The 19,907-nt window shown below is 38.3% G+C and overlaps 1 protein-coding gene and 1 long non-coding RNA gene across 15 annotated transcripts in view; one reads left to right on the top strand and one right to left on the bottom strand.

The window, feature by feature from the left end:
- Nucleotides 1-13,106, top strand: part of LOC127517014 (uncharacterized) — a 57,763-nt gene extending 44,657 nt beyond the window's left edge. The window contains exon 3 of the long non-coding RNA XR_007931160.1: nucleotides 12,906-13,106. This is a non-coding gene — a long non-coding RNA (uncharacterized LOC127517014). The remainder of the gene's footprint in view (nucleotides 1-12,905) is intronic.
- The window catches only part of LOC127517012 (zinc finger protein 91-like), a 68,664-nt gene that overhangs the window by 19,478 nt on the left and 29,279 nt on the right, over nucleotides 1-19,907 (bottom strand). For 2 of the 14 annotated variants that reach the window (XM_051902047.1, XM_051902049.1), the window contains one exon: nucleotides 14,678-14,783. The exons of 5 other annotated variants lie outside the window; for them this stretch is intronic. In XM_051902047.1, coding sequence (XP_051758007.1) covers nucleotides 14,678-14,732 — 55 coding nt within the window. In that variant the 5' untranslated portion in view covers nucleotides 14,733-14,783. Of the gene's footprint in view, nucleotides 1-14,677; nucleotides 14,784-17,947; nucleotides 18,016-18,906; nucleotides 19,112-19,907 lie in introns of those variants that run through there. 7 more of the 14 variants (XM_051902043.1, XM_051902044.1, XM_051902048.1 and 4 more) reach the window with 7 other exon arrangements.

Here is a 19,907-nt window from a genome sequence, read left to right as displayed (position 1 = left end):
GTTTCAAGAACTTAATGATGCTGAGATTCCAGTGATGTTAAAGTCAAACTCGTGCTGGTAGAAATCGTTCGCTGGACCTGAGAGAGACCTGATGAACTCTTCAACCAAATGCTCCAGAAGCTCCTCAATGTCAGCTAGAAAACAGAAAACAAACACACACAAATCCCAAAAAATAAACCAGATATCACGGATTAGCTTTATCAGGGGTTTAGTTACGGTCTCTGGCAATCTCCTTCCAGCTTAATGCTCTTCAGATGTTTTGTGATGTGTCTGTCGATGGCTCACAGAAACTTCTGGAAGGTTCCCCATCAATAATGTCCCACATCACTGAAGCAGAAACAAGACACACACACCTCATTCATACATGCTGAGAAACACATTATGTGCCAAATGTTCATTAAAGTTAACGAAATGAAGCATTGTTACTTCCCCATGATAGCAAGTGATGGATTTGAGTTTGCTGAATGGAGTCTTTTGTTCCACAGAAGAAAGTTGCTAACTGCTTTGGATAAAAGCATCTTACATTCTTATTCTACTTAGCATAAGAGCCATTGTGAGGGAATGAAATATTTGCAGTGAAATCAAGTCGAGTCACCTTTATTTATATAGCGCTTTTTACAATGCAGATTGTGTCAAAGCAGCTTTACAGTGATAAGCAGCTCTTAAAGAAAATGAAAACAAAAATGCAGTTTCTTTTCACTTTTACGTTCAGACCAATGAAATAAATCACCATCAGGCAAACCACATCAAACACTGACTGCTGTCCAAATGTGTTATGAGTTACAGCCGCTTCTCTTGAACTGAGGCACTACAGCGATCTGTCACGCCACATTAAAGAGCGGCAAATCCGTATGCTTGCGCTTTTTTAAGTGGGTATACGGAAATCCTCGACCTTTCCTAGTGGGTATACGGCGTTTACCTGTGTAGACTATATCACGTAGACTACACCAATGGGGGTCCCCCTCGGGAGAAATTGCGTGCTTTGCGTGGTGGGTAAACACGCTACTGATGCCAGTTTCCATATAGACATACAGACGACCGCTGTCAACTGGACTGCATCAGAGTAGTGTCACGTATTCGAGTAAATAAAAACACAAAAAAGTGTCACTATTTTTTTTTTCATTTAAAATTAAATTATAGTCATTGGTTATACTCAAACCATCTCTGCACATTCAGGCCTTGGAGGAAAGTATCTTGGCACTTGAGGTTGAGGAAGTGTAGCAATCTGCGGGCATCTGAAACCAACTTGAACACACCTGAATCTATTTGGTACACAGCTAAACTCAGTTGAGAATAATTCAACCAATTAAATATACCTGAATCAATTTGGTATATATATATGCAATGCCCTGTTGCGATCCCAATCGGATTTATGACCTGTAACACTGCCTGAATCATATTCAAACACTGTTAGCTGTTGGCCAGTTCTCTAGCCCCTCGATTGAGTCTGGTTTCTCCCAAGGTTTTTTCCTCCATGTTTATCACCTGTTTGTCACCTGTTGAAGTTTGGGTTCCTTGCCGCTGTCGCCTTTGGCTTGCTTAGTGGGGGCCACTTGATATTCAACAATGTTTTTGATCTGCCTGCATTGACACCATTGTATGCAAACTGAACTGAGCTGGACAATTACATCACTGTTTTCTCCAGAGCTGATATATAGATAAATTAACTAAATTAATAACTATTGATTTTGTAGGGGAATTTTACAGTTAAAGACCCAAAAGTCCAGATTTGATGAATGAAGCCCCGGAGTCAGAGTTTTAAAAGAAAAATAATAAATTGAAGAAAATTTTACTGAAGAATAGTTTGCAGTTTCATCAGCAGAAGCCAGCCTCAAGTCTCACAAGGAGTTTGTAGGTCGCTCTGCGTATATTCACATTTCCACAACAATTATACTCTAACAAAGTCCACTAAATACATAATCTTCCACACATGGACAGATAGTCAAAAGCGTATCTCCATTCGTCAGGATGCTGACGAGGGGACCCTGGATTTAGGTACTGGATGTCCTTTTGGGTCATGATATGGCATCTTCAGGTCTCCAGCCAAATGCCATCTGTCCATTGATACCAATACAGGACCTACACACAGAACACTAGCGCACATACCCAGATACACGATTCACAGCTTCTTCAAGGTTGAAGTTGGTCTGAGCTTTGCTCTGAACATGAAACTTTCCCAAAACATACTGATAACATGTTCTTTTCTCTCAGTGAGAGGTACAGACAATATTCATCATTATTCTCTAGTGTTTGAAAAGGACAATAAATGCTTTAACATACGTCTTCCATTCTGAAGAAGATGCGGTTTGACCAATCAGATGAAAGGGGTGTTTCAGCGCCGCCTACATGTGTGAATAAAATATAAAAGCCATAAACCGATTTTGTAAATCACAACCAAAAAATGAGAAATCGGACCAAAATCTAATTTTCCAAAAAAACAAATAAACGAGCTGTCTTTTCATTTCTCGTTAATCCATTCCAAATAGGAAATGAAATTATCAAAAGGTACATGGACCCTAGATATAACAATACAATCGATAACAGCCCAGACCCAAGATAGCGATCATAGCCTCCTTCAGTGCATTTCTCCACCTACTGGACTGGAGTGCGGAGAGAATACTGCGGTTCGATACTAGCGTTTTAAAAAAAAAAATAGTGCAGAGTTCTATACGAGAGGTAAATAAATGCATATGAATGTAAAATATATATATATATATATATATATATCAACAAGAACCACCACCTGCCAACAGTCCCCCAAACAAACATTATGTACCACAAGCTCTTCATCTACAAGTCATGCAATGGGTTCACACATCTCTAAGCTCGGGTCACCCTGGAATTTCCCATACCCTCCACCTGTTACAAAACTCCTTCTGGTGGCCATCAATGACTAAAGATGTTGCAACCTATGTTAAATCTTGCCATGTCTGTGCACAATCCAAGACCCCCAAGGAGTTGCCCTCGGGCCTCCTCCAACCACTGCCAACTCCACAATGTCCCTGGTCACACTTGTCCATACACTTCGTCACTGACCTGCCCCTGTCAAATGGTTTTTACGGCTATACTGGTAATCATTGATCGTTTCTCTAAGTCCTGTTGTTTGGTTTCCTTAAAAGGTCTTCCTACAGCCATGGAAACAGCACAAGCCCTATTCCATCATGTCTTTCGGGTCTATGGCATACCAGACGACATTGTCACTGACAGAGGAACCCAATTCACATCTCAGGTCTGGAGAGCCTTCTGCAGGCACCTGGATATCAATATAAGCCTCACATCAGGGTACCACCCACAATCAAATGGACAAGTAGAACGCCTAAACCAGGAGATCGGCAGGTACCTTAGAAGCTACTGCAGTCGTGTACAACACCGCTGGACAGAATTCCTCCCTTGGGCTGAGTATGCCCAAAACTCCTTGACTCACTCTTCCACTGGCATGACTCCCTTCCAGTGCATCTTGGGATACCAACCCCCCTTGTTCCCGTGGTCTGGCGAACCCTCGTCAGTCCCTGCTGTGGACGACTGGATCAGGCGTAGCGAGAGGGTGTGGGACACAGGAGTTCCAGGCCAACAGATGACGACGTCCACACCCTCCCTACCAACCAGGACAGCGAGTCTGGCTCTCTACGAGGGACCTTAAGCTGCGGCTACCGAGCAGGAAGCTCAGTCCCAGGTATGTTGGCCCATTCAAGATTCTCAGACAGATCCGACCAACTTGAGCTTCCTGCTAATTATCGTATCTCTCCATCCTTCCATTTCTCACTCCTTAAACCCGTCCACCCGGATGCTGACCCCAATGCCGAGAACCAAGAGCCACAACCACCGCTGGATGTAGATGGTTCACCAGCTTACAAGGTGAACGAGTTGCTGGATTCAAGACGCAGAGGGGGTCAGCTCCAATACCTGGTGGACTGGGAGGGTTATGGACCTGAGGAGAGATCACGGGTAGCTGCCCATGACATCCTGGACCCGTCTCTCATTAAGGACTTTCATCGAGCCAGATCCGATCGACCAGCACCACGACCACGGGGATGTCCGCGTAGAGCGGCAGGAGGGGTTCTGTAATTCCACACCAGCAGAAGGAGCCCTCGCCTAAATTCTGACTGTGTGCCACTTTGTTCACTCTACAGTCACTTCCTGTTTGGCAGCCATTTTAAGCATGGCATGACCAAACAGGCCTTGCGAAGTATTGCCAGTTCTACTGCCTTACCGAGCATTTTCTATCTACTGTCTGTTTACCTTGTGTATGACCATTTGCCTGCTTTCCCTGTTTACTGATTATTGGATTTCCATTTTTGACTTGGCTGCCTGTTTGGATTGCTTTTGTGTTTGACCTTCTTGCCTGCCTTTTCGACACCTGCCTTTGGATTACCCCTTTACCCGTTTGCCTTTTGGACTGTTACTGTGGTTTTGACCCTTTGCCTGGCTTCACACTCCTTTTGGACTGTCCCTAATAAACTTCAGCACATGGATTCCAACATGGCTTCCGCCTCCTCTTTACAGACATATATGTATGTATGTATATATGTAGTGCAATTAAGTGAATAAAAGCTTATTTTAGATTATTGTTGTTGCAAAATGTGAACTTCAAATTAGAGCTATAACATAGCTTTGGCTACTCTTAAATGACACTTGACGATTAATAACCTGCAGTAATATTATAACTCCAAACAGAAACAAACATAGCATAGAAACACTAGAAGACAACCAACAAACTGCACCATTTGATTAAAGATTATAAAAAATGTTACAAAAACAGGCATGGATGAATTGTTCCCAGTAATATGCATTCACAAAATAAACCAGGTCAGTCTTTCAGTTTTGTTTTGTTTTTTTGATAGTTTTGCCTGTATTAATGCCAGCTATGCAGTTATAATGGTGTGGGTGTGTTGGTATGGATGTCAGAGTGTGGTTCGTATCTGTGTAATAAAATATTTGTGTGAGTGTGTGCTTGTAATATTTGAGAGAGAAAAACTCTACTGCAAATCACAAATCCAACCACTGTGTGTACCAGTGGAGTTTTGCTGGCATCTAATGGGGAAAATTTGGTACTGCGCTCAAACAAAATCTTACCAAAAGCTAATTTTTTGAGATATCAACCTCAAATTTGGAACACAACTTGTTTATGGCTTTGATTTTCTAGCAGTTTTAGAGTTCAACATGTTTCATAAAATATATATATATATATATAAGAAATAATGTTTATATATCATTTTCAAAATGTTTTTTGTTTTGTTTTCACTTTTTAAACTTTTTTGCTTCAACAAGATTCTGCCAAGGGTCTTTTTTTTTTTTTAAATGAGACAAAACTTAAGTCTGTGCTCCCAAACTTCAAATTTTATTAGAGTGTTTGAAATTTTTGAATATCCATGTTTCAGTGTTTAAGAATCTCACAACTTTTTTACAGATATTAGTTACAGACGTGTAACGGACGTAGGCCGGTAAGGGCTGTGCGTGTAGACCTCACTCCCCTGATCTCAAGAGGTGCTCTAGTGATTGACGCTAGAGACTGCGGTCTTTAGCCTCCTTGTTAGAGCACCCACCTCCCATGAGGACGGGCCCGGGTTCGAGGGGCTACAAATGTTTTCTTTCCTTGTGTCTATTCAGATTTCCTGAATGATTGAATCTCATGTGACAGTGTGAACACTTGTAAGGTTTCTCTCCAGTGTGTATCCTCTCGTGTGTTTTCAGATTTACTGACCAAGTAAATCTCTTGTCACAGTGTGAACACTTGTAAGGTTTCTGGTCACATGTAAACAGATTCTCTATAGAATGAGTAATCATGTGCTCCCTGAGACTTCTTTTACGTGTGAAACTCATTCCACACTGGTCACATGTGGACACACTGTCTTCAACATGAGTACCTATGTGCTCATTCAGGCTTTGTTTACATGTAAAACCCTCTCCACACTGGTCACATGTCAACAGTTTCTCTTTAGAATGAGTACTCATGTGCTCCTCGAGACTTCTTTTACACATGAAACTCTTTCCACACTGGTCACATGTCAACAGTTTCTCTTTAGAACGAGTACTCATGTGCTCCCTGAGACTTCTTTTACATGTGAAACTCTTTCCACACTGAGGGCAGGCGAACGACTTCTTGGCTTCAGTCTATTCAGTCTGTGAGAAAGTCAAAGATTTTCCTCTAGTGATGAAAAGATTTTTCTCCTCCACCTCATTTGATTCTTTCCTTTTCTTTTTCACCTCCATCTGGTCTAAAATAACCGTAATAAATCATCATAAACTTAATGTATAGGGATATGTATTATTAATGAAGAATCAAGAATAAACACCAACCTCTTTGTTCTTGATGCTTGTCTTCACTTGTAGGCTGATGGGAAAATTCCAGCATTTATTGGTGAATTGCAGTGGGAGGAGCTTCACTGAAGAAGGAGGAGATCTGACAAAAAAAACAATTAAAAAAAAATTGGTTAATGAATTTATATACAGTGGGTACGGAAAGTATTCAGACCCCCTTAAATTTTTCACTCTTTGTAATATTGCAGCCATTTGCTAAAATCATTTAAGTTCATTTTTTTCCTCATTAATGTACACACAGCACCCCATATTGAGAGAAAAACACAGAATTGTTGACATTTTTGCAGATTTATTAAAGAAGAAAAACTGAAATATCACATGGTTCTAAGTATTCAGACCCTTTGCTCAGTATTTAGTAGAAGCACCCTTTTGATCTAATACAGCCATGAGTCTTTTTGGGAAAGATGCAACAAGTTTTTCACACCTGGATTTGGGGATCCTCTGCCATTCCTCCTTGCAGATCCTCTCCAGTTCTGTCAGGTTGGATGGTAAACGTTGGTGGACAGCCATTTTTAGGTCTCGCCAGAGATGCTCAATTGGGTTTAAGTCAGGGCTCTGGCTGGGCCATTCAAGAACAGTCACAGAGTTGTTGTGAAGCCACTCCTTCGTTATTTTAGCTGTGTGCTTAGGGTCATTGTCTTGTTGGAAGGTAAACCTTCGGCCCAGTCTGAGGTCCTGAGCACTCTGGAGAAGGTTTTCGTCCAGGATATCCCTGTACTTGGCCGCATTCATCTTTCCCTCGATTGCAACCAGTCGTCCTGTCCCTGCAGCTGAAAAACACCCCCACAGCATGATGCTGCCACCACCATGCTTCACTGTTGGGACTGTATTGGACAGGTGATGAGCAGTGCCTGGTTTTCTCCACACATACCGCTTAGAATTAAGGCCAAAAAGTTCTATCTTGGTCTCATCAGACCAGAGAATCTTATTTCTCACCATCTTTAGCAAACTCCATGCGGGCTTTCATGTGTCTTGCACTGAGGAGAGGCTTCCGTCGGGCCACTCTGCCATAAAGCCCCGACTGGTGGAGGGCTGCAGTGATGGTTGACTTTCTACAACTTTCTCCCATCTCCCGACTGCATCTCTGGAGCTCAGCCACAGTGATCTTTGGGTTCTTCTTTACCTCTCTCACCAAGGCTCTTCTCCCCCGATAGCTCAGTTTGGCCGGACGGCCAGCTTTAGGAAGGGTTCTGGTCGTCCCAAACGTCTTCCATTTAAGGATTATGGAGGCCACTGTGCTCTTAGGAACCTTAAGTGCAGCAGAAATTTTTTTGTAACCTTGGCCAGATCTGTGCCTTGCCACAATTCTGTCTCTGAGCTCTTCAGGCAGTTCCTTTGACCTCATGATTCTCATTTGCTCTGACATGCACTGTGAGCTGTAAGGTCTTATATAGACAGGTGTGTGGCTTTCCTAATCAAGTCCAATCAGTATAATCAAACACAGCTGAAATGAAGGTGTAGATGGTGTAGAACCATCTCAAGGATGATCAGAAGAAATGGACAGCACCTGAGTTAAATATATGAGTGTCACAGCAAAGGGTCTGAATACTTAGGACCATGTGATATTTCAGTTTTTCTTTTTTAATAAATCTGCAAAAATGTCAACAATTCTGTGTTTTTCTCTCAATATGGGGTGCTGTGTGTACATTAATGAGGAAAAAAAATGAACTTGATTTTAGCAAATGGCTGCAATATAACAAAGAGTGAAAAATTTAAGGGGGTCTGAATACTTTCCGTACCCATTGTAAATACATAGCTGTATACACTATATATTTAAGCCTAATGACATTTATCATTATTTTCTCCTGCTAAGCAATTTGTTCTCAGTGTTCTCTGGAATCCTCTCAAGCGGAGGACTTCTACATTACGATTGGTGACCGTTACTTTGACGCTCCCGTTGGCAGCGGTCTGAACGCACAGTACAGCATTGTTGGCAGGGCAGCCAGAGTGAATTTTGACGCTCTCGCCATCGGTGAACGCAGATAGAAGGTTGACCTGCAATGACATGAAAAGATTTTTAGCTACCTAACACAGGACCACAGCTGCCATAAGTAGCCCGAAAATTATAATCAGTATATGGATATTGAGCAAAGATATGTCATACTTAAGTATATAAAATGAACGTAAAAAGCCTTGGAAGAATTTTAAGAATTAAAAAATATACATATTTAAGTAAAGGGATTTCGTTTAAATTGATTATTTCATAGCACATACAATCCAAAACATTGCGTTAATATGACATTTGCTACTTTAGAAAACAGAAATCTCTAACTTACCTTTGTGAAAATGCAGACCTGCCAACCTTGGAAAAAATTTTTGAGTACCAGTGTGACGGACAGGACACAGGGCTTTTGGGGGGGGGGGGGTCATATATTTTTTCATATTTTTGAGAATACAATACACACAAACACACATACCTATCTTCATAAATCTAATTTTGACTGTTAAAGATGTTTGAATTTGACCCAATTCAAAAATTTCACTACACCTTTAATTCATGATTAATATCGCATTACATAATGTGTGCTTATACAAACTGACAACCACAAGTGTATCGCATTCAATTATTTAATATGAACTAAAATTATTTTTTTGTTTGCAATTTCAATATTTACATACTACGGCTAATCTAACAGTCGTTTATACAGGTTTTGTAATGAAAACTAGTCTAAAATTAAGAAACCCCTTAGAAAACAGTAAAAACATTGAGTTTACATGTGATTCATTTAAAATACTTAATTATTTCAATATCCAAATGTGATGCTAAATCCCACAGAAAAAAAGGGTTTCTATTTGTAACGTGCTGTCTTTGAATTTGATCATTGCACATTATAAACAAGACAAATATTCGCTGAATAAAGGTTAGCCAATACAAACATATTTACAGAAAACAGTTGACAATGAATAGACAGGTCCAATAAGACCAAAACTAATCGATTATTCAAGAATATCAAGTAGAAGTTAGTCCAACATATACTGTAACAAGGGTTTGTTTTAACTAAAGAGTCCGTCATTTAACGAATCTTAAAAACACGGAAGGATAATTCAAAATGCTTTCTGACAGAAAAATAACACAAGCAAGAACTAATTTTAAACCTAGCACGTCAATTTTCATTTCACAATGATCTTCCCTCTCTGTGTGCGCGCGCATTTGTGTATGAGAGAGAGCTCGCGCAGCACTGAGACAACGGTACTTTTAAATCCATAGGTAACTAATGTGCTAGTTTTCATACAAAACAAGTAGGCTATGTAACATAATTAGGTACTTTAGTTATTATTAACTATACGTTTCTCAACACTGAGAATAAATAAATATGCATTGCTTTATTTTGTATATATAAAAAATAAAGGAATGCATATTTTATTTACCTTTTTGTATAATTCTGCCTCCCTTCTAATTTAATTATTATTTATTTTAATTGACTTATTTAATATTAATATTAATTGATGTTTAAAAAAATACTATTTGAATTACTTATTAGGAATTAGGTGTTAGTATAAGATTTTGAAATGAATATCTGAATGTTTAATTTTTTATTTATGTGTGTATATTTCTTGTTTTTGTTTTTTTTTTTGTTTTTTTCTATATGTAAAAGTGCTTAATTATGTATGTATTGGTTATGTCTCTAATTATCATTTATTTATTTATTTTTTGTGTTGGTGATGGGTATTATCACAAAAGAAAAAGTGAAAGGAAGAGAAAGTAGAAAAAAAATGAGGAATAATTATTGGTAAAAAATATTATGTCTTTGAAGGAGATGTTTATTGGTATTTGTATTAAATATGCTTGAATTGAAAGACATAATAAAGCATAAAAAAAAGAGAGAGAATAAATAAATAAACGGCTGTTTCCCCAGACTCGCGCTTGTCAGTCATCCACAAATCACAGCACTTTCATAATCACTAAGCCATATAGCGATTTCAATTTTATTTAGATTTGTTGTTCAATATTACTTGAGCATTTTATACCCGTTTACCTTAAGAAGTTAGAAGTACCGTGACTACAGTACTGTCCTCGCTTGAGAATTCAGTCACTGAGACGGCGGGAGTGGAAGGAGGGAGATTGAGTGGGATTTTGTGTTGCTGTCGATTTGCAGTCTCTTTTTAATGTTAGGCCTTACACATTTGTCAATCATCCTCTCTTGCTATTTGGGGAAATGAGCACAGCGCTATGATTGGTCAAACTCTTTTTCTTTTGCTTTATTTGAGTACTACGCGTGCACAGAGGAGTCACCAGGTTTTTGCATAGTTTAGAGTGACAAACCAGTGCCAGCGTACTTTCAGGTCAAAATGCGTACCTGCTACGCAAAATGCGTACATGTTGGCAGGTCTGGAAATTGTAGAGAACAAGCATACACAAATGGAGATATTTTGTGAAAAATGATGCTTTTGCGTCTCACCGCTGTGACCTAGACCATCCGGCGCCTCTGTTATTGCCTCTATACTGTCCATACAGCCTTTTTTCAAGTTGGAAACTGACAAAACCTTGTCTCGTAGTAAAATTTTTGACATGTTCTATCGTGTGACGTATTATTGCAGCTTTTCACACAACAAAAGTGTGCCATTTTTCCAGTGAAAGGAAGCAAAAGAAAAAACAACTCTGCTCTGAAACAGATTGTTTGGATACCCTACAAATACCAGCGACACCCATAATGCACTCCGGTTTTTATGAGTGTGGCGTCACCTGACAAAGACTGATAAAAAGTGTACAAGTCACTTGTTTTTCTAAAGGAAAAGTTACAGCAGGAGTCCAAGTCTCTCGTGCCTCCCCTCAGCTCACAGAGAATGAACAGAGCCCCTTAAGTGTGCGGTGGGTTTTGTGGGGGGTAACAAAGAATCAATGGGGGAAAGTCATGTGAGAGGAAGCAGTGCCTCCATCGTGCTACGATTGGATATGTTTGGTTATGCTTGGATATGATTGGTTTGTTCGATAAATCCTGCCTCTTGTTTATGTGCGCATTGTACGCGTCAGTCTGAATGAACAAAGTGATGTCTTCAATAGGAAGACTAATTAAAAAGTAAGTAAACAGCTTAGATATCACCGCTTTATGTCACGTCAAAATCAAACGTGAAAAATTTGAAAACATGATGACTGCAGGGGTTTTAGTGAGCAATCAGCTTGGTGAAATTAAAGGTACATCTTCGTGACTGTGACAGAGTGTTTACCGAGCATGACTGATGATCCGAAATAAGTTGAATATTAAAAAGAACAGCTGAAAATCAATACACAAATAAAATATATTGTTCAACCCTCTATGGTATGGTGTTGCCTCCAGGCAACATAGTCTTTTTTAGTTTGTTTTTAATAAAATGAGACTTTTAAATGAACTTTTAAAATATAAATTAAAAATTAATGAAAATGTATATTGATATTGTTATAGTGTACAATTTTAGGCAGGAAAAAACACCACAAATAATTTTTTCCTCATTGATATCATACTGCGTACCATAGAGGGTTAAATTGTTACTGCCTTTAGTTATTATTTTGGAATGTGTAAAAATGTTTTAAACACTAACTTGATAAGATTGACTTGGTTTTAATAAATAGAACAATAATTAAATTCTTAATGTAAAAATACAAAATTAATATACAAGTAAATACAAAATGTATAAGTTATATATATATTATATCAAATGTAGTGTAATTAAGTGAATAAAAGCTTATTTTAGATTAATGTTATTGCAAATTGTGAACTTCAAATTAGAGCTATAACATAGCTTTGGCTACTCTTAAATGACACTTGATGATTAATAAACTGCAGTAATATTATAACTCCAAACAGAAACAAACATAGCATAGAAACACTAGAAGACAACCAACAAACTGCACCATTTAATTAAAGATTATTATTAAAAAAATGTTACAAAAACATGCATGGATGAATTGTACCCAGTAATATGCATTCACAAAATAAACCAGGTCAGTTTTTATTAAACGTTTGATTGACCTTATGGACATTTTTCAGTCTTTCATTTTTGTTGTTTTTTTTTGATAATTTTGCCTGTTAATGCCAGCTATAATGGTGTGGGTGTGTTGGTATGGATGTCAGGGTGTGGCTTGTATGAGTGTAATAAAATAATTGTGTGTGCGTGCTTATAATATTTAAGAGAGAGAAACTCTACTGCAAATCACAAATCCAACCACTGTGTGTACCAGTGGAGTTTTGCTGGCATCTAATGGAGAAAATTTGGTACTGCACCCAAACAAAATCTTACTGAAAACTCGTTTTTTGAGATATCAACCTCAAATTTGGAACACAACTTGTTTAGATTTATGGCTTTGATTTTCTAGTAGTTTTAGAGTTCAACATATTTCATATAATATATATATATATATATATATATTTATTTTTTTTTTCCTTTTTTACTTCAAGATTCTTTTTCAAGGGTCTTTTTTAAAATGAGACTAAACTTAAGTCTGTGCTCCCAAGCTTCAAAGTTTTATGACAGTTTTTTTTTTTACATTTTTGAATATCCATGTTTCAGTGTATGAAAATCTCAAAACTTTTTACAGATATTAGTTACAGACGTGTAATGGACACCGGTAAGGGCTGTTCGTGTAAACCTCACTCCCCTGATCTCAAGAGGTGCTCTGGTGACTGATGCTAGAGACTGCGGTCTTTAGCCTCCTTGTTAGAGCGCCCACCACCCATGAGGACAGGCCCGGGTTCGAGTCTCGCTTGTAGTGGGCGGTGTGAACTGGAGGGGCTACAAATGTTTTCTTTCCATGTGACTTTTCAGATTTCCTGACTGATTGAATCTCATGGGACAGTATGAACACTCGTAAGGTTTCTCTCCAGTGTGGATCCTCTCATGTCTTTTCACAGAATCTGACTGTCTGAATCTCTTGTCGCAGTGTGTACACTCGTAAGGTTTCTCTCCAGTGTGGATCCTCTCATGTCTTTTCACAGAATCTGACTGTCTGAATCTCTTGTCGCAGTGTGTACACTTGTAAGGTTTCTCTACTGTGTGGATCCTCTCATGTATTTTCAGATTTTCTGACACAAGGAATCTCTTGGCGCAGTGTGTACACTTGTAAGGTTTCTCTCCAGTGTGGATCATCTTGTGTCTTTCCAGGTCTGCTGGTTGACTGAAACTCATGTAGCAGTGTGAACACTTGTTAGGTTTCTGGTCACATGTCAACAGATTCTCTTTAGAATGAGTACTCATGTGCTCCCTGAGACTTCTTTTACGTGTGAAACCCTCTCCACACTGGTCACATGTCAACAGATTCTCTTCAGCATGAGTTCCTATGTGCTCATTCAGGCTTTGTTTACATGTAAAACCCTCTCCACACTGGTCACATGTCAACAGATTCTCTTTAGAATGAGTACTCATGTGCTCCTTGAGACTTCTTTTACGTGTGAAACTCTCTCCACACTGGTCACATGTCAACAGATTCTCTTTAGAATGAGTACTCATGTGCTCCTTGAGACTTCTTTTACGTGCGAAACCCTCTCCACACTGGTCACATGTCAACAGATTCTCTTTAGAATGAGTACTCATGTGCTCCTTGAGACTTCTTTTACGTGTGAAACTCTCTCCACACTGGTCACATGTCAACAGATTCTCTTCAGCATGAGTTCCTATGTGCTCATTCAGGCTTTGTTTACATGTAAAACCCTCTCCACACTGGTCACATGTCAACAGATTCTCTTCAGAATGAGTACTCATGTGCTCCTTGAGACTTCTTTTACGTGTGAAACTCTCTCCACACTGGTCACATGTCAACAGATTCTCTTTAGAATGAGTACTCATGTGCTCCTTGAGACTTCTTTTACGTGTGAAACTCTCTCCACACTGGTCACATGTCAACAGATTCTCTTCAGCATGAGTTCCTATGTGCTCATTCAGGCTTTGTTTACATGTAAAACCCTCTCCACACTGGTCACATGTCAACAGTTTCTCTTTAGAATGAGTACTCATGTGCTCCTTGAGACTTCTTTTACGTGTGAAACTCTCTCCACACTGGTCACATGTCAACAGATTCTCTTTAGAATGAGTACTCATGTGCTCCCTGAGACTTCTTTTACGTGTGAAACTCTCTCCACACTGGTCACATGTCAACAGATTCTCTTTAGAATGAGTACTCATGTGCTCCCTGACACTTCTTTTACGTGTGAAACTCTCTCCACACTGAGGGCAGGCGAACGACTTCTTGGCTTCAGTCTTTTCAGTCTGTGAGAAAGTCAAAGATTTTCCTCCAGTGATGAAATGGTGTTTCTCTTCCACCTCATTTGATTCTTTCCTTTTCTTTTTCACCTCCATCTGGTCTAAAATAACCACAATAAATCATCATTAATCAGCTTAATGTATAGGAATATGTACTATGAATGAAGAATCAAGAATAAACACCAACCTCTTTGTTCTTGATGCTCGTCTTCACTTGTAGGCTGATGGGAATATTCCAGCATTTATTAGTGAATTCCAGTGGGAGGAGCTTCACTGAAAGAAGAGGAGCAGATCTGACAAAAAACAAATTTAAAAAATTGGTTAATGAATTGATATATTTCTATTCAAGCATTAATGTTGTGTGTGTATATTGATATTGCTGCTTGAGTCTAGATAAATTGAGAATGGGATGGGCAAACTTCCCAAAATTTCATATCACAATTCTATAACAAACAATAGCTGCAATTTTAGATTTTACAAATTAAGATAATTTTGATTACAGAATGCTGTCAGATTTCCTTCCATCCACTGCTTTTGTTACAGAAACTTTGACGCTTCACAAACTTCATAAAGAGATCGGAAAACTAATCCATATGAATCGAGCGGTTTGCTTCAAATTTTCTGAAGAGAATCGATTGCTTGGTATGATGAACCGATTTGATGGATTAGTTTTCCGATCTCTTTATGAAGTTTGTGAAGTGTCAAAGTTTCAGTAACAAAGGCAGTGGATGGAAGGAAATCTGACAGCATTCTGTAATCAAAATTATCCTAATTTGTGTTCCGAAGATGAACAAAAAGTCTTACAGGTGTGGAACGACATGAGGGTGAGTAATTAATAACATAATTTTCATTTTGGGGTGAACTAATCCTTTTTTACGAGGTGTGTTTAGATCATGTTACATTGTAAGAGACGAATAACAGCTACTTCAGAGTGTAAAAGGTCTAACCCAGCAGAAAAGGAACTACCGGTAACGTAAGCATACACTGATTGGTCGAACGCACACGACACACCGGCACCCGCCATTTTTAAAAAGCTACTCCATGAACTAACTCTACAAACAAGGAGATGAAACAGTGATAGATGGACCTCTTTGCAGAGAACTACTTTCTTTGTATAACAGTTTTACCTAATAACGTATTAACGACTGTTAAACAGATCGTAAACTAATGAAGATGGAGAATGCGAGCACTGTGTGCTCAGGCTCTGGCTGAGATGTTCTCACCGCCGACAAAATAAAAGTAACAACAAAAAGCACAGTTCACTTCACTTCAGGCCTAGGGGAACATTAGTTCTTGGGGAACCACCCTGGTGGCTAGTTCTTCTATCTAAGCTCCAAGAACTACCCGGTGCTAAAGCCCCTATTATTACACCATGCATATGTTGACTTTTTTGAATTATTTAAAGGGGGGGGTGTAATGCTATTTCATGCATTCTGACTTATTTACACTGTTAAAGAGTTGCATTCTCATGATAAACATGGCCAAAGTTTCAAAACACGAGTTGGACGTATGAAGTATGAGTATTTCTGTGCAAAATACACTACTTCCAGACTCGGTACGGGTTTCTGAGAGTTTTTTTTTCAAATGTGTCCTGTATGACGTCAAAAGAGAGTGGAATTCCTTGTATAGACACTTCTCCCTGATAAGCATGCACACACATATCACCCAGAGCAAGAGCACGCCCATCAACGCCCTTCGTTTGGGATACAAAAGCCGAGAGATTTTTCAACAATGGCTGTGTCCCAATTCAGGGGCTGCACCCTTTGAAGGCTGCATACATCAGAGGCAGTCTCATTTAAGAAAAATAAGATTGCAACGTAAGAAAAAAATTACAGTATTTTACACCTCACAATGAATATCAGTGAATTTTATTAAAGTTATGACGTATGCAGCCTTCAAATGTGACCTCCGGAGGACGCAGCCTTCAAATGTGACCTCCGGAGACGCAGCTCCTGTCACCAAAGTGAGTGTGTTTTTGGTTGTGAGGGAAAGATTACCTTTTTCAGTTTCCCATAGAACCCAACGTTAAGGGAACAGTGGATGAAGTTTGTTTTTCCGGGGCAGCAACGGAGTTGTGCATGTATGTTTGTTTGTTCCCGGGATTTTGGTGATGAATACTTTGTAAACAAGTCCCAGTTCGGCACTGGATTTGCAGATCACGGGTGGCGAGTACAGCTGCATGAGATGTCTGTGTTTTGTTGGCAATAGGCACGCAAGTGCATAAAGTGTAAACACCATGAACGTTTTTGTTCCCTTTGTTTTTATAATGATGTCGCAGCTAGCATGCGATCTCTACACAAAAGCTGCGCACGCTCGTGACTCTTTAGCTCCGCCCACGGCACTGACAGCAGGCACGCCTCCAGGATCTCTGCTTTTTTTGGAAAGACTCGGTTTAGCGTGTCTATCTTTTATAAATATGATAAAACTAAAGACTTTTTCGGAGAAATTAAGGATGCATTGTTACTCTATATGTACTCAAGATTAACATGAGATTGGCAGAAACTGTGTGTGATACCCCCCCTATAAAAAGGAAACCAAACCAATGTATAGTTGACATCTGAGGCTTAATATGGTAATTCTAGAGTTTTGAAGTGGTGGAAACAGACCTTAATATTATAAAGGAACAAGAATATTTTTTGTGCGCCATAAACCAAAATAACGACTTTTCAACAATATCATGATGGGCCGATTTCAAAACACTGCTTCTGAGCTTTACGAATTGGATCAGTGATTCGGAGCACCAAAGTCATGTGATTTCAGCAGTTTAGCCGTTTGATAGGAGACCTGAATCACTGATTCGATTCGTAAAGCTATCGAAGCAGTGTTCTGAAATCGGCAAATCACTATATTGTATTGAAAAGACGTTATTTTGGCACACAAAAAGTATTCTCGTCGCTTTTTAATGTTAAGGTAGAACCACTGAACTCACATGAACTGTTTTAAATGTGTATTTAGTACCTTTATGGACCTTGAGAGTTACAATGGCATTGCTGTTTATAGAGGCCTCACTGAGCCATCGGATTTAATCAAAATATCTTAATTTGTGTTCCGAAGATGAACGAAGGTCTTGCGGGTGTAGAATGACATGACATTATTTTCATTTTTGGGTGAACTAACCCTTTAAATTACTCTTTTATAGTAAATGTGTAAATGTGACCGCGCCTTAAATGACTCATTTTCAATAGAAACTAACGTTACCGAACATCTAATTAGGTTATATTAAATTAGAAAATATTAAAGCTATAAAATGATAATTATGAGTTAAAGTTACTATTTTAAACAACTAAAGCAGTTCCAAAAGTTACCTCAGAGTTTACCTATGTCATCGGGGGCGCAAACAGGACAATATGAAGCAGAAAAGTTTTAAATGATTTAAAATGTAAAGCATACAAATATAAAAACCAATACTTAAAATTAAATTGTTTAAAACTACTGATAAAAAAGACATTTTGCTTACCTTTTCCTTCAGCGAACAGTGGTAGTTGGCCGCTAGGATTCAAATGATGCGCATGCGCAGAGCTTCGACTTTCCAGTCAAAAAATAGAAAAAGCGTTATGAATATAATTTTGGAAAAAAAAAAAAAAAAAAAAAGGATCGGCGATACATGTCAACCTCATTCCAATCTTGAATGGATGCTTTATTTTCCGATCATTTTTCCCGACTTAATTGTGTCTAGCAGCCAACCCACAGCCGTTTGAAAATAACGTCATCACCAAACGCGGCTGAATTTAATTTATTGAACAATATCAATATACAAACTCGTAATTAAGTCTCCATTTGTAGATCTGTGCATGTGCCTATGCTTATAGGTTCATGTGTATAAAATAAACAACAGCATATTAATACTATAAACAAATGCATAATCTTCAAAAATTAAAAGGGGGTTGCAAGGAAAGATTTTTTATTTTTCTTTTGTTTTCTGAATTTAAACTTTGCCACTAATCTAGGTTTTGCACATTTGTCAGCAAGAATTAAATTTAGTATGCTCATTTATTCTTTTATATTTTAATACGTACAGGTCAGAATAAGTATGTTGTTTCAGTTTTACATAAATATAAGTGTTACACTGAATGACAATTGACCATTATTTCACCCACATTTTGACATTTCATTCCCCCAAACTTACTTGAAAAATTAAAAGTAGACATTTTACTTGCATTTAATGTGCTTTCATATTTCTTTTGATGCGGACATCAAAATGTCTTTGACCCATAAACATATAAACATAACAATTTACAGTATATATACAGTCTATTCTGAGACATGTGGTCAGATGTGATGCGCATGTTAAAACCTTACAACATGTGGAAACATTTTCACGTCCTCCACATGTTAGTAACGCGTTTTCCACATTTTGTAGCACATGTGGTGACATGTTGTCCACATAATCGGAAAATAGTATTTTTTTTTACTCACCCCAGATGATCATCTTTGAAGCGATCAGACCCCAGACAGTAGTTATCTTCTTTTGCTATCTTCTTCTACTTTTGTGGCAACTTATGGTGCGTTGTCACCACCTAGTGGACTGGAGCGGGAAAACACACTGCTTTTCCACAGTGCAGACAGAGATAAAGGCGGCAAAGAAAGATCTTTAAAATATATAAAAGGTATTTATTTATTTTTAAAGTGCTTAATTCTGTCTGATATTCTGCTATTCACTCGTAATCAGCGGAAGAAATTAAGCTTTATTTAGGGCAAAAATGACAAAATAATGCAACTGTAGAAATGTCCTATTTGGAGGCATATTTAACAATTTATTCTGCAAAGAGATCAGTTTCCAGCTGTTCCAATACTTCTCCCATGCTTCATGTAGAATAAAACAACAGAACTGTACAAAAGTACTTCTTATTTCTCCATGTTTAAAATGTTTTCTATGAGGCGTGTCCAAAGCTTTAACTCTGCACCTGATTGTAAAGTAACCTTAGTAAGATTGTGCTCCTTTTTTATTTCTTGTAACATATTATTAGTGCCCTTAGTTATAAAAAATACGTAAATGAATCGGCACTAACATTTAAAATGTTGCGGTCAAAGAAAGAAGATACAATCAAAAACAGTAATATTGAAAAAAGTTATTACAGACTTCTATTTGAATACATTGTAAAATCTGATTTATTTCTGTGAACACATTTTTCAGCATCATTACTCCAGTCTTCAGTGTCACATGATCCTTCAGAAATCATTTTAATATGATGATTTGAAAATAAGAAATCATTTTAATATCACTTCCCTTCAAGAAAAAATACTGACCCCAAACTTTAGAACGATTCACACACACACACACACACACAACTCCAGTGAGAAGTTATTAACCTCTGCGATTCAAGATGTACTACTTACAATTTATTACAGATAATAGTGTTTCCATGTCTGAGCAGAGAAGCAAACTGACTGAAACTCTTCCCGCACTGATCACACGT

This window comes from Ctenopharyngodon idella, chromosome 8 (assembly GCF_019924925.1).
Source record: "Ctenopharyngodon idella isolate HZGC_01 chromosome 8, HZGC01, whole genome shotgun sequence".
Lineage (NCBI taxonomy): Eukaryota > Metazoa > Chordata > Actinopteri > Cypriniformes > Xenocyprididae > Ctenopharyngodon > Ctenopharyngodon idella.
The sequence above is the reverse complement of the archived record's forward strand: the minus strand, read 5'-3'. Positions and strand labels throughout refer to the sequence as shown.